Source organism: Strix uralensis, chromosome 4 (assembly GCF_047716275.1).
Source record: "Strix uralensis isolate ZFMK-TIS-50842 chromosome 4, bStrUra1, whole genome shotgun sequence".
In the NCBI taxonomy this organism is placed as follows: domain Eukaryota; kingdom Metazoa; phylum Chordata; class Aves; order Strigiformes; family Strigidae; genus Strix; species Strix uralensis.
Window position 1 is genome coordinate 57675154 of NC_133975.1, and position 13395 is coordinate 57688548.

A 13395-nucleotide genomic window follows, 5' to 3' on the forward strand; every position below is an offset into this window, starting at 1 on the left:
CGGCGAGGAGGGAGAGCCACTGCCTCACGCCCTGCCGCGGCTGCCACCTGAGGGAGGGCGCGACCGTTGGCCCCCGGGGGCTCCGTTGAATAGGCGGGTGTGTGGCGGTTTTTCCTGAGGGGGTGGCTGCTGCCGGGCCTAGGCGCTGCTCCGTTTTCCCTGCGGGCCCCGGGAGGTGCTGCTTCCCCCTACTGAGGCCAGGGTGAGCACCTCAGAGGAAGAAGGAGGCTGTCGGCAGCCCTCACAGGCCCAACCTCAAGGGAGGGCTCCACCGAGTGAAAATAGTAATAAAAAAAGCGCTTGAGGTGGCAGATGTCCCTCAGCAGGAGCCAGACGACTCTGGGCAGGTGGTAGCCCAGCTGTGCCGTCGCTGAGGTGCTTTCAGGCCACCAGCACTGCCAAAAGTGTGGATGTAAAATTGGGGGTGATGGTAGAAGGGTTGTTACCCTTACCTGAGGCCCTCGTCGGTGTGAAGACCCTACCCAGCTGCTCCCTGGGGAGAGAAGCGTTTATTTCTTCTTGGCATGTGCAGTTTAATGTCACCCAAGCCAGTCTGTGTCTGTGCAGCTTACAGGCAGGCTATTTGCATGGGTACCCAATGGTAGATGCGTTTTTTATTTTGAACCCTGCTGATACTTAAATTAGATTCTTATCTGTATTCAGGTTGTGATGTTTTTAAAGTTTATTACCCCTACATATGGTCCAATATATATTTATTTACCTGTACAAGCTGGGAAGTGAAATACACTGCTGTGGCCAGGAGTCCCTGTCAGATGCACAAAGTCTGAGTGCAGAGTTCTCCATTGCCTTGTGTTGCAAATGTGGTCTTATCAAAAGCTTTCTCATCTGTAATGGGAAATCAGCTGTGAAACACTTGGAATTTATGAAATATAAACGAGTTTCTGTGCAGGCACTTTTTAGATGCATAAGTAGATGCCATTGTGTTACCTACCAAGGGCAGATGATGCAGCAGAAAAACACACAGAAACCCAGCTAATGCTGCCAGAGCAGAGAACATGATGTTTTAGTAGTCTAAGGTACCCAAAATTTTCTCAGTACTGCAGAAATAATAAAGCTTTAAATAGGCTTGGCTGTATTTCTCAGTATTATGCATTATATTACACAGAATATGACAGAACTGTGCACAGTACTCCTCAAGTCAGATGTAGGTAAGACCAGCTTCCTGGTTAGAATAAATTTACCTAACCTTCTTGAATCTTTGAAACAAAAGAATGTTTTGGTTCCAGTATCTACTCTAAGCAAATTATCCAGAATTATCAAGGCTTTTACTACCAAGGTATTATTTCACCTCTTTTTATTCCCAAGCAGTTTACATCCAGCTCCTCGAAGTATCATTCCAGCTGGGCCAGCAAAAAAGCAATGTATAGGACTGATCCCATTTATTGACCTTGAAACAGCTCCCACTGAAAGACAATGAAAATATTGCTATTTATTTCAATGGAATTAGAACCAGGTCCTTAAGTAGGACTTACATGGTACTTAGGTTTTATGCTTGCCCTCTGCACAGGGGTGAATCTCATTCCAGCAGAATGCCACTGGAGTATAGCAAAAACTCAACAGCAGTATAATCACCTAAGCCTGAAGGACATCCTTACTTTAAAAGTTTGTACTCCACAGTGTGCATTTACATTTATATATATTTTTATATATATACACACACATATATGTATAAAATTAATGTTTTGCCCATGATAATGCTGTGGAAATTAAATGCAGAAAACACTACCTATATTATAATTTAAGAAAAAAAAAAGTTTCCCTTCCTCCTGAATGAAAATCATTTTCATCTTTTCACCTAATAAGGCTTTGAAGAATTTCATTAGTACCACTATGTGCTATTTCAGTGCATTTGCTCTTGACTGGTGATCACATCATTATCATTAAATTTTGCTGTAATATAACTTCTATCTCCATGGCTTATAAGACCATTAATCTGAAGGAATCAATTCTTGCCAGCCTTCTATTTTGCTGCTGCCTTTGTGCAAAGGGCCAGCAGCCGTGGACAGCCGTCCTCCCTGTCCAGCCACCTCGGTGGGACAGGTCACTGCCTGCACTTGCTCGCCAGCGCGCACTTGTTCAGCCGTCACCGTCCCACCACCATGCTGATGGATCAGCCCGTATCAGTGCTCCCTAGTTCAGATCAAGCCAAGCAAGGCTAGCTGAGGCAGTTTAGGGACAGGGGCTAAGTTAGTCAGGCTGCTTTTTTGGCTGAAGCAAGTTAAGGAACATGAACAACTCCTTCTGCGGGTCTTCGCACTGACAGTCTGCAGCAGGAGGAGGATGACGAGTCGTTGGAGTCAGTAACCTCTTTCATGGGCACAGCTAGATTTGGGGGAGGATGTATACGTGCAGCCCACACACATGTATCTGCATTTTACGTACTGATGAATGCCTGATGGCAGCAAGAGAATACATCATCTAGCTAAAAGGAAGAAATTGTGTCAGTAACTAGAATTACGTTTATCAGGTTATGTTACTTTCCATCTCAGTGTGAATAAAGATAGAAGCTCCTATCCCAAAGAAACTAAGTACCTTCAGTCAGATTGCGAACCCATTTTCGTAGCGGTGAACTCACTTCAGTAACCCTATTGTTTTAAAAAGACTGATCCTCTGTATTTATGCAAAATTCATTTTTAGTCATAATATTCACTACTGTGTATAGGAAGATGTCAAGTTTACACCCTGCTTTTTTCTGAATAAATCGTTTCTCTGAGCTTTTAGTTTCATTTTTAACCATGCTTTTCGTTAGGCTCCCTGTAATGTATATTAGGATTCACTTGCCGGATTAACTTCTCTGGACTTCTGCCTAGAAAGTGATTTGCCTATCAAGAGGCCAGGCCACTGTGGCTAAGTCAAGCTTTGTAGGATATGCCCATTTCTTCCCTCCTGGGCATCTGTACTGAGTTCATTTTAGGCCCTGTGAACCAAGATTTTACAGTCTACCATTACCCCACCAAAACTTGTTTGTGAGTATCAACTGGAACTTCATTTTTTTTTAAGACTCTTTGTTACTCCAAAGCAACTTCCCCATCACAAAACAGAAATCACCAAATAGTCTTCTTTCCTGTTCATTCTTTCATTTGTTCTTTCACATACATGCATGTACACAAAGAGAGAGAAAAATGGTTTCAGTACAGCTATAAAAATACTGTCTGGAAACATGAAGTTTTGGTGCAAAGCTGCAAATTTATAATCATTCAAAATAGGGACCTAGAAGGAAAATCTTGCCTATTGCTCATGATAATCATTTCTAGGCTCCATTCCCCTCTTGATTTGTGAATTGCCAGACATAAGGTTCTCAAAGAATCCCACAGAAAATATTTCATCTTTGGTAATTTCTACACCCCCCTGTTTTACATCGAAACGTAACAATAATGAAGATTCATCTTCCTGTCCTTTTATCTGTGCCTTGCTCGCTTGCTTGTCTTTTCTCATTAGCTTTGATATCACAGTGCCATCTACTTGATCAACAGAGTCAGGTTATTTTCCTTAGAAATAACTACGTGGCTGTAACCCCAAAGAAATCAAAGGCCTACTCTGTTTCTTAGTGAGTTCCCCTCTCCTCCACATCTCTTACCCCTTTCAAAGCAGCACTGCCCTTAGATGTGTGCCTTTGGGAGCTGGCCTGGCTCCGAGCCTGTTTCACAGACTGACACAAAGCCCTGGACAGTGACGGATCCACTGGCGAGGACAATGCAGGCCCTGCTGACCCTTCTCTCAGCATCCCCTCTCCTCTCCGGCAGGTGTTTCATTTGAGAGCCGGGTCCCTCTCTGTAGGTGGAAAACGTGTCAGCCTTTTGTATGTGTAAACTGGGACAGAGGCTTTGTTCAGAGTAAGAAAGCATCACAGCAGTTGAGGAGATGGATTGCATAGCCTGATAGGTTGAGCCATCCCTTCTTAAAAATACCAACAGCCTAGTCTGAGCCCCGACAGGCATATGCTTTATTAATTTCTCCTACAAATATTTAGACAAGAAACACTACAGACAGGGCTAAAAGAAATTATCACTGTGCACTTACTTCTAAAGACCTGTTTCTCCTCAGGAATCACCAGTCTGGCAAGATCAACAGTCGGAGAGAAGGTGACACTGCCACGCTAAATAACTTTTCACCTGCAAGACAGGCTTTTTTCTCTTTTTGTACTATTGGAATGGTGTTTGAAGTTTTTTTTTTTTTCTATGTATATTTCAAAGTAATTTTGATTCATTCCTTGTAAAAAATCAATGTGTAGACTCCAGTTTTTTCTGTCCTTAAGCCTTTCCTTTTTATTGCTTTTATCCTCACCCATCAGTCTGTTCTTATCTTACCAGTATAACAGCAAACAGGTAGGGTGTATGTACTAGCAACTTCCCAGTGCTCAAAGTCCTCGGTGGGCCTTATGCGTGATTGTTCTTATCAAAGCCTCATCTTTTTGTCTCTCAGAAGACATCTTTGCTATGACTCGTGTGTACAGGCAGAGTGACAAGAGATATGAGCTTGCTTTTATACGCACCTAGGCTTCCTTGTACGGAGCTGTGGATCTATAGAGACGACTACCTTTTTGCTGTCATGCTCCCCCTGTGAGGAGGGTAGGACAGCTTTCTCCAGCAGTACCGTGGTACATTTCTGCTTCTCCACTGCCTGTCGAGTGTAATCGCTTTACGTGCTCAAAACTGGCGCTGGCGGGTAAAGTCACTCTGCAGCTGCATATTGAGACTCTCTTTTTGTTTGATGGCTGTGCTGGCCATTGCAGTGAACAAACTTCAAAATGGCAGCCTGGTGTCACTGCCACAGGACTCCAGCAGTGGTCTGTGCCTCCACTCAAAGGGAACAGGCACAGTAGTCAACCCACACCAGCATTTTTCATATATGCTCTGGGATACTAAGTTATAAAGAAATCTTCTGTAACAGCTGTGAGGTATTACAAGGAAACAAATAACTGTTTGCTTACTTAATGGCCATCAGTCTTGATGGCGCTCCCAGTTTGTTTATAGCTCAGAATGGAGATAAAGGTTAGCATTGACTGTACAACAATAAGCTCTTATATGTGTCTAATACAGTTGCTTGGGAACATAATGCCAATATTTTCCGTGTTGACATCAGCACCTGTTCTGTCTCTTAAGCAGGGTGTCTTCCATGCAAATAACTCCTATGTGAGTGCTCGCATCAACTGGATTCCAGTTTGCTTTGTAGAATTAAAAGAGCAAAACATAGACCTGTTAAAGAGATTTTCACATTAATTGTAAAAAGAGTGTTTTGTCCTTGTAGATGACAAATAGTCCCTCTTGTTTTATGGATGAGTGATTTGATACTGCTTGATGATCAGTTGTTACCAGGGCCAGAAGGGAGCAGGACTAATTTGGAAATTGAAGAAGGGTTGCTCATACTATTGCAAGCGGCAGCTGAAGTCACATGCAGTTCTGACCATGCTTTCTGTGGCATTTTGTTATAGTCCAGGTAAGTACAGCAAACAGTAATGAGTTTATAGGTGTATCTCGCTCATATACACATCTGATTGTTTTTACATATTCCTCCTACTGACTGCACTGGCACAGCCCTCAAGTGTAAAACAATCATTGGATTTAATAAACTAGGATGTGTCTCAAACCTCCCCTCCCTCCAGAGGGTATAGGGAAGCCACCGGTCCTGAATGCATCCCCTTCACTTAGAGTATTACAGAAGACATGCTATTTTCAGCCTTTTCCATGCTGAGTGGCACAGAGGAGATACTTTGAGGTTGCAGAAAGTACTCATCTACATTTCCAAACTGCAGTTGTAAGCTAGTTCTGGCCTCCTGGCTGCCTCAGAAATAGTGCTGCCAGATGAAGCTGGGTAAACCATTGCAAGTACAAAAGCAGCAGCAAACCACAAGCCGGCTTTCCCCGCAACCATTCCCTTGCTGAATGAACACATACCTTTTCACACCCTGTGACTGAGTTGAGGAGGAAGAGGAAGACAACTTTTGCATGTGGGTAGATTGCTGTCGTAATAAACACCTGAGCAAACTTCACTATATCCTATCTTGGCTGTAACTCTGCATATGTGGCAGAGAGCCTACAAAGCCAAGAATTTTATAAAGTTTGTTCTTCCACCTCCACCCAGCCAAAATACATTCCCCAGTTCTCCCCCAAACCATCTTAATTTAAATAAATATAATGAAATCTCATATAAATGGTGGGACCCGTGCCTTCTGAAAAGCACAACACCGTAAAATCCTGTCTGGGGGAAATACCTTCTCTGGGCAATGCTGGCTTAAGCAACCACCAGCCCTACCCCCAGCTGCTCACATGCGCCCCTGCATCATCCCCTGCCTCATGCTGCCACAACTGCTTGTGTAGCTGGGTGATGAACTAAACAGGATCACAGATCCAGATGGATACTAGCCTGGGGAAAAGGGGGGAGGGAGGGAGTTTTCAGCCAGATCAGTTTCTCCATCTTGTCTCAAATGCGGGTGTTTACACCCTGTACCAATAGTGGGAGCAAAAGTATCCGGGGAAGAGCGGCAGTCAGGGTGGTGACTGTTTAAACCAATTTTACCACCCTTGCTGAATGCCAAGCCATTGCTTTGAAAAAAATCCCCTCCCCAGTGGAAGGAAATGGGGTGGTTGATTTCCCTCAGCTCCCACCTTAATCTGTTTACTTGTTGCTGGGGCTTTGATGCTTGTCACAAGGGTGTCACTGGTGGGTCCCTGTGTACGCCTCTCCCCGCTGTCACCACTGCTCTGTCTTTCAAGGAACTTTTGTGGTCTGACTTGCAAAACAAAGAGTTTCTTAGGGAATATCAACGAGGAGGCAAGACGTAACACAGAAATTGCCTACGTAATATGCGACTTCTCTGGGTGAGCACAGTCTTCCCAGTATTCCACTCCGTGCTTTATTCCTCTGCCAGGCTGTGTTTGGGCTGAACACTTTGTGCAGCACTGGCACAGTGCTGCAATTTGACATGGTAAATTGCTTAACAGTTTCATAACCTTTTCCTTTCACTTCTGAGTAGAAATTAGGGGCTTTGATCAGGAGGTTGCATCACAGGACCAGCCTCTTAAAGAAAAATAAATGTTGGAAACAGAGTTACACTACTACTTTGCATCCCTGCTTGTTTTTTACTACGCAGTCCTTCAGGGACACAGTGTGGCAATGCTAAAGCAGAGCGGTCTGCCAGCGTATGTCAGAGGGACATTAATTGTGTTCCCCGGCAGATGCTGTGGCAATGAGTGTGCGTGAGACCGACAGCGATTAGGCTGCACCACGGGGCTCCCACCAGGCATTTCCTAGGGCAGCGAGGGCCACAGGGGCTGGGAATCACAGCAGCAGCAGTGATTGCTACTGATGGCTGTTGGGGCTCTTCCCAGGATAAGTCCGGTCCAAGCTTAGATGCCAGCAGCTCCTGCTGTTTTAACATGAGCTTGATTAGACCGGCGCTACAGAGGATCACTAGACAGTGCAAGTGTGCCAGAGGCCACTGTTAACAGACAGGAGAATAAGATCTCTTCCAGGGGCCGATCCAGAGGTATTGCGAGCAGGTGTCCACTTCCTCGGCCATCAGAGCAGGGTGATTTGTTACGACAGCCTCCACAAGTCTTTGGCAGGCTTTTGTGTCACCTCTCTGTGAGTAGTGTAAAGAAGGACACAGCCTGGTTTGAGACAAGCATCAGCTCCATGCTGCTTCCCACCTCTTAGAGAGGTTTTCGTCTCCTTCTCATCTCTTTTCTTCATTGTCCTGGGGGATCGGTCTCCCTTCAAACTTGTAGATCAGGAGTTTCCAGCCTCTTGGCTACACCTATTGGTGGAGTTGGGAGCCTGGCAGATGCAATTCGATACGCAAGGAGTTGGGGTCCTGACCAGGCTGGGGAAGGAGAAGGAGTGACAGTCAAGGGGGTGGCCTGGCCTCCCCTTCCCTTTTGCCACGCCCTCTGCTTCCCCAGTGCCCCAGCAGTGCAGAGGGAAGGTGTCCCGTGAAAGCGTGGTGATGCCCTGCTGCACTCGGACATTGCTCTGCTACTGCACAGCAAGGACGGCCTGGGCAAAGCTGGGAGGATGCAACTCCATTTTGGGGTACTGGCATCCACGGCCCCGCAGCGGGGTGAGGAGCATACCCTGAAGCAGGGAAAGGGGCCTTGAATGGCTGCGGTTTGGGGCTGGCTCTGAAACCGGCCCCGCCAGGCGTGCTTGCACATAGGGCAGGTGAATGCAAACACTGCCTGGGGCGTCAGCTTCCCGGGGGTGGAGCTGCTCCAGCACAGGTGACAGGGCTGAGCCCCGGGCCCTGGGGAGCCCTGCTCCAAAACCAAGCCTAAAGCAGCCAGCCTTCACCTGGGCAGCGAGTTCACCTTCCTAAAAAAACAAGATATTGCCTCTCCACCCCGCCACCACCACCACCAAGCAAAGCTGGCCATGGCAAGCATGGACTGTCCAGGGAAAGAAGGCGTGGGGGGCAGGAAGAGGAATTTGGCCCTGCTGAGGAGCAAGCTGTACATGGGGGAGAGGAGAAGGACAGAGCCTGTGGTGGAGAGCACTGCTGTTGCCGGGGACCACGGCACCTTGAGGAGGAGTCAGTCTGACAGGACAGAGTACAGCCAGAAATTACAAGGTACCAGGAAGCTTGTTTGGTGCTCTGCTGCTAGGGATCCTCTGGGCTGGGGTGGTATCTCGAGATGCTCTGGGCTGAGGGGGTATATCGACACCCCCCAGTCTGCAGGTTCAAGATAAAGAAGGGAATGGCAGTCTCCTCCCCCACACACTCACAGTTGGAGTGACCAATTGCCCCCTCTCAGCCTTAACCCCCACTTCCAGGGTGTGCAATGTTTCCCCTAATTTTTCTAAATAATGTCGTGTAGGCAGAACACAAAATGCATCAAAGATTTTGGTGTGTTCCTGCAAAATGCATATGCAACCGGGATGTTTCTTTTTCACCACCAGAATGTGTTTGCAACGCAAACAGTAGCTTGAAAATACGATGGCTCCATGCTATCTGTCTGTCTGTCCTATCAAGTGGGGTATATGCTAAGTAATTAGAAGCATCGAGGGCAGTTTTTTCTTTCAGTTAAAAATACCAGGATCTATAATGTGTTTATCTGTTGCTCAGATTGTAGAAGCCTGAACTGAAATACATCTAAATACATGTTTTGATGGATATGCTGATTCAAATTATACCATTATGGAGAGGGTTTCTTTTGAAATAACCAAATTGCATCTGGACCAGAAATTGGCAATGTATGTCAGTATTGGGCCTGTCAATCAATAATTAAATGTAATGCCACAAATTGAGGAAAAGCATGAAGAATGTGTATGGCTGTTTCTGGGAGTGCTCTATCATGCAAATTGACAAATTTCTGTGGGTATCCAGGGTCTTGAATGACAGGGCCCCATCACAAATGTGGGGTTTGAGTATTATTATAATATAAGCTTCTATTACTAATAGTGATATAACTGCCTTGTGACAGTCACTCTTGTGGCAATAATCCTTTATGGGGAAATAAAATAGGAAAATACTTCGAGTTGCTGTATTATGGTTTTGATGCACTTAATTAGGAAGGATCATTCCTTCAGAGAGACAATAAAAGCAGAAAATAAAATAATAAACCTGAAAATAATAGGATTTCTATGGTGGCTGCATATGCTGAGAACAACGGAGCGGTTCATCGATTATGCTGTTCCCTCCTCGTGATAGCTAATCAATGAGAAGATGAAAAATTTTCAGTTAAGTCAGGCACACACTGCAGGGATCTGGCGGAGGTGTTTCAGGGTACAAGCACGGATTGCTACGGTTGGGCAGGCAAGCTCCTGGCACAGGTCCCACCAAAACAGCAGTTTTTCACTTGTGAAGGGGGTTGCCCAGGTGAGGTCAAGGTGATCAGCGCAGTGTCCAGCAAAAAGTGTGAGAACTTTCTGTTCGATGTCAGGTGTATTTGTGCCTTAAATGTCTCCTGTTTAAAATCTGAAGCAAAGGAGGCGGGGAAACCTAGGTAGTCATGGCAGAGCATGAGGTTATGTTCATGGCAGCAGTCCAAGGAGACGGTAAATCCAGCTTTACAGCTCCTGCCACCAGCTGAGACTGCCGCGGCCACCTACTGCAAAACACCGGTCTGGTATCAGGTCACTCTGCTTGCTTGTGTTTGTTCAAGAAAAACGGTGATGGGTTAACAAGGTACCTGCAGGCTTTATATTGGGTTAGAAGTTGCCCGTCCTCAGAGTGAAAATACAAAGTCAGTGGAAATTCCTATGAAGTGTATTTACAGTTGCAATAGAAAGAAATGCGGTTATGTGCCAAAGCCTGATCTGGACCAAATTTTGCTGAGCTAGATGTGCCTGAATCTGATTATGATCATGGATCCCAGGCCTAATGTGCTACCTGCCAGCACTGATGATGTGCTATGATTGTATGCCTTTATGTTCTTCATTTTTCTCACCAGCGCTTGGATGTGAAGCAGCTTACTTCAAGGCGAGGGAAGTGGTTTTTTTGGTACAAAGCTTTTGAGGTGTCCATTCTTGGTAAGAAAACCCAACAGCTCTGTGGGTGACATAAACTGGTCTGTTGCATATCACCAGTTTGGGACTTTGATCACCCTGGAATGGTAAATGCTTTGCAAAAAGATACAAATGGTAATCATTTGCACTTGCTTCCCATATGAATCGGAGGAAAAGCTCTGTGTTTAGTTGCCCCTCCCTTCTATAGTCCCCTGTTAATATGTTTTCTAACACACAGTTTGCAGAGCTGTGGTAGGCATTAGCACAGACAAGGATGTGTAAGACAGGGAGATGCAACAGGAGCAAACCCTGCAGAGGGGAATCTCCTGTGAGTGGGGCAGATTTCCACAGCTAAGAGTCAGAGGCTGCAGGATCCCCATCTCTGCTAGTGGAAGGCAACCTAGGCAGAGCATGGGGTCCAAGGCATTTTTACACCCCAGTGCCTACAGCAGCACTGCAGCACATTTGTGCAAGGTGAAGCATGGGCAAGACACCTCTTGAGGGCCCTTCTAGAGCTCTGTGTGCTTTAAACGGTTCCCTGAGTAGAAACCAGGCTGTTGCCCCCTGTGGCAATTAAGAATTGGTGGTTAGCAAAATGTAAACTGACCTTGAGGTTAGAAGAATGATTGTGGGAAACTGAGGCAGCATTATGTAACACTGTGTTGAGTGAAAAACAGCAGTAAAAAACACCACCTGCAGAGTGTGGTGAGCATGTAAGCAATAAACAGGCAAAACCTGAAGGTCAGTAGGATGTAAAAGTAAAAATGAACCTATGTAAACAGGTGGTAATAAATTGGGAGCTTGCACACAGTGCAGTGGCATTTGCTCTTGACAATGCTCCCCCTTCAGCAAACTGTTGTGAGTTTGTCATTGTTCTGCACGTTGCCCCGATCCTGGTTGGACCGAGACAGACAGCCCTCCCCCCCCCCCCCCCCCCCCCCGCCATTTCTAGCAACTCTGAAGTATATGCTCAAAGTGCAGCTCAGTGTGCTACAAGCATAGGTCCCCAGATAAAAGCCTATAAACAAACAAAAAACCAAAACCAAGTGAGCCAACAGTCAGGCATACAAACTCCTGAGAATTCAGTCTCTGCCCTTGGATTTCCTGTTTTATGCAGAATCCAAAATGTTTTCTATAAAGAGTGAGAAAGGCAACCTACCACTCAGATCTCCAGGGTAATCAAGATGGTTTGCTCTGTAAGTCTACAAACACGAGCACAATAGGATTGTCAAAGGTGTAAACTTATGCAAGTGTTTTTCACTTTAAAAGTAAGGATTCATTAAAAACACAAGAAAGCATTTTCATAGTTAATTATTATAGTAGACACATCTATTCAATACCTTATCTGGTGTGAATGGCCATGCAACACCTCCTGGCTTTACTCTTTTAGAAAGGAAATAAGATGCAGAGCAACCATTATATTCTCAAAGAGCTTGGCAAGAATTAGTGCATCTATTTCACCTTATCCTGTGAGATAACCAAATGCCTGCAGTCCCATTTTAGATAAGGGAAAATAAGGCAATTGCTATCAAATGGCAGGTTTGTGGTACAACCATGCAGTCATCTAGAACCTGGTTTGTAGTTGCATTCTTAGATGAGTCCAGAAATACCTTGATAAAGCCATACATATATTTCTCTTTCATAGTTCTCCATCAACTGCGCAGAAGCATCACTGTTCTAAAGCGGGAAAAAATGGGGTTAAAAAAGATATATTCACTAGCATCTGTGGTGGATGCAGAAATAGTATCAAGGGCCATTATAAGAGCTAAGATAGAGTTCCTGTGATATTTTTATGTAGTGCTCTGCTCTATGTTCACTAGAAAATCCTGCACATATGTCCTTTGAAGAGGAATGAAGAACTTGCTACTATCCTTAAGCAATGACACAAAATGGTATTTAGCAGCTCTGTTTTCAAAGGTGTTACCCGTAGCTGTTTAGCTGTTAGGAGTTGGTCTCTTTTCTACAGTAAAAATCCATCAGTAGCAGCTGTAAAAATAACTGTATTAATATCTATGTACTGCATTAATGTTGGGATCAGCCTCTGAATTAACCTAAAGCTACCATTCTGTGAGTACCTGTGTATTTCAGGAAGAGGAGTTTGTTTGATGTAGTTATTGGCACATAAATGTTTGCAACATCAGAACAGATTAAGATACAATGTGTCATGGTGGGATAGATGCTATCAACCAAAAACGGAAGACCATGAAAAGGGATTTAAAACATAGTTCGCTGTTAGGTTTTTTTGTTGGGTTTTGTTCATAATCATATACCAAACTTATGCTTGGTGTGAAAAATGAGCTATAGAAAATGGTAGTTTTCCAGAAGGAATTGGAGATCACATTTGCAGCGTTCAGTGAGACAATGCATGCTTTGAAAATACTCCTTGTTTTACAAATCTGTTACATATTAACTCCCTTATAACTTTAACTGTGAATGGGTCAACTGCACTGTTAAATGATTTGCTTCAATTTAAAATACATCAGTGACATACCTGTAATAGATATAGTGATTCAAATCACACAGCTACCACAATATATTGCCTCACAGGTTGTATCTGAACCCTGAATTTCACATTTTGCCTGTGTCTAATGTAGTTATGAGAAATAACCAACACCAGAAATGACTCAGAAACCTGTGAAATTATAGAAATCCCTGGAAAGTTGCTATCCCTTGGCATACAAAAATTCAGTCAGAAGCAACTCATTCCCCTTCACTCCCATCACAAGCAGGGAACCTTCCTCCACCCCATCCTCCTCCTTGCCTGCAGAGCACACTGCTTCTTCCTGCGTGGGCTGCCCATGCACACAGTTTCTTGGCACCTCCTGTCAGGAGTAACCATCCTCTGTGCTTCTCTCCAGTTCCTTATTTGCTTTGCGCTGTACTTACTGATTAACTTTCTATGGACTACAATGCAGATAATATCCTATTTCA

At 44.8% G+C, this 13395-nt stretch overlaps 1 protein-coding gene across 1 annotated transcript in view; it reads left to right on the plus strand.

The window, feature by feature from the left end:
• Positions 1-8181: 8181 nt before the first annotated feature.
• The window catches only part of ARHGEF38 (Rho guanine nucleotide exchange factor 38), a 38020-nt gene continuing 32806 nt past the window's right edge, over positions 8182-13395 (plus strand). Inside the window, exon 1 of the mRNA XM_074866862.1 lies at positions 8182-8587. Coding sequence (XP_074722963.1) covers positions 8392-8587 — 196 coding nt within the window. The 5' untranslated portion in view covers positions 8182-8391. The remainder of the gene's footprint in view (positions 8588-13395) is intronic.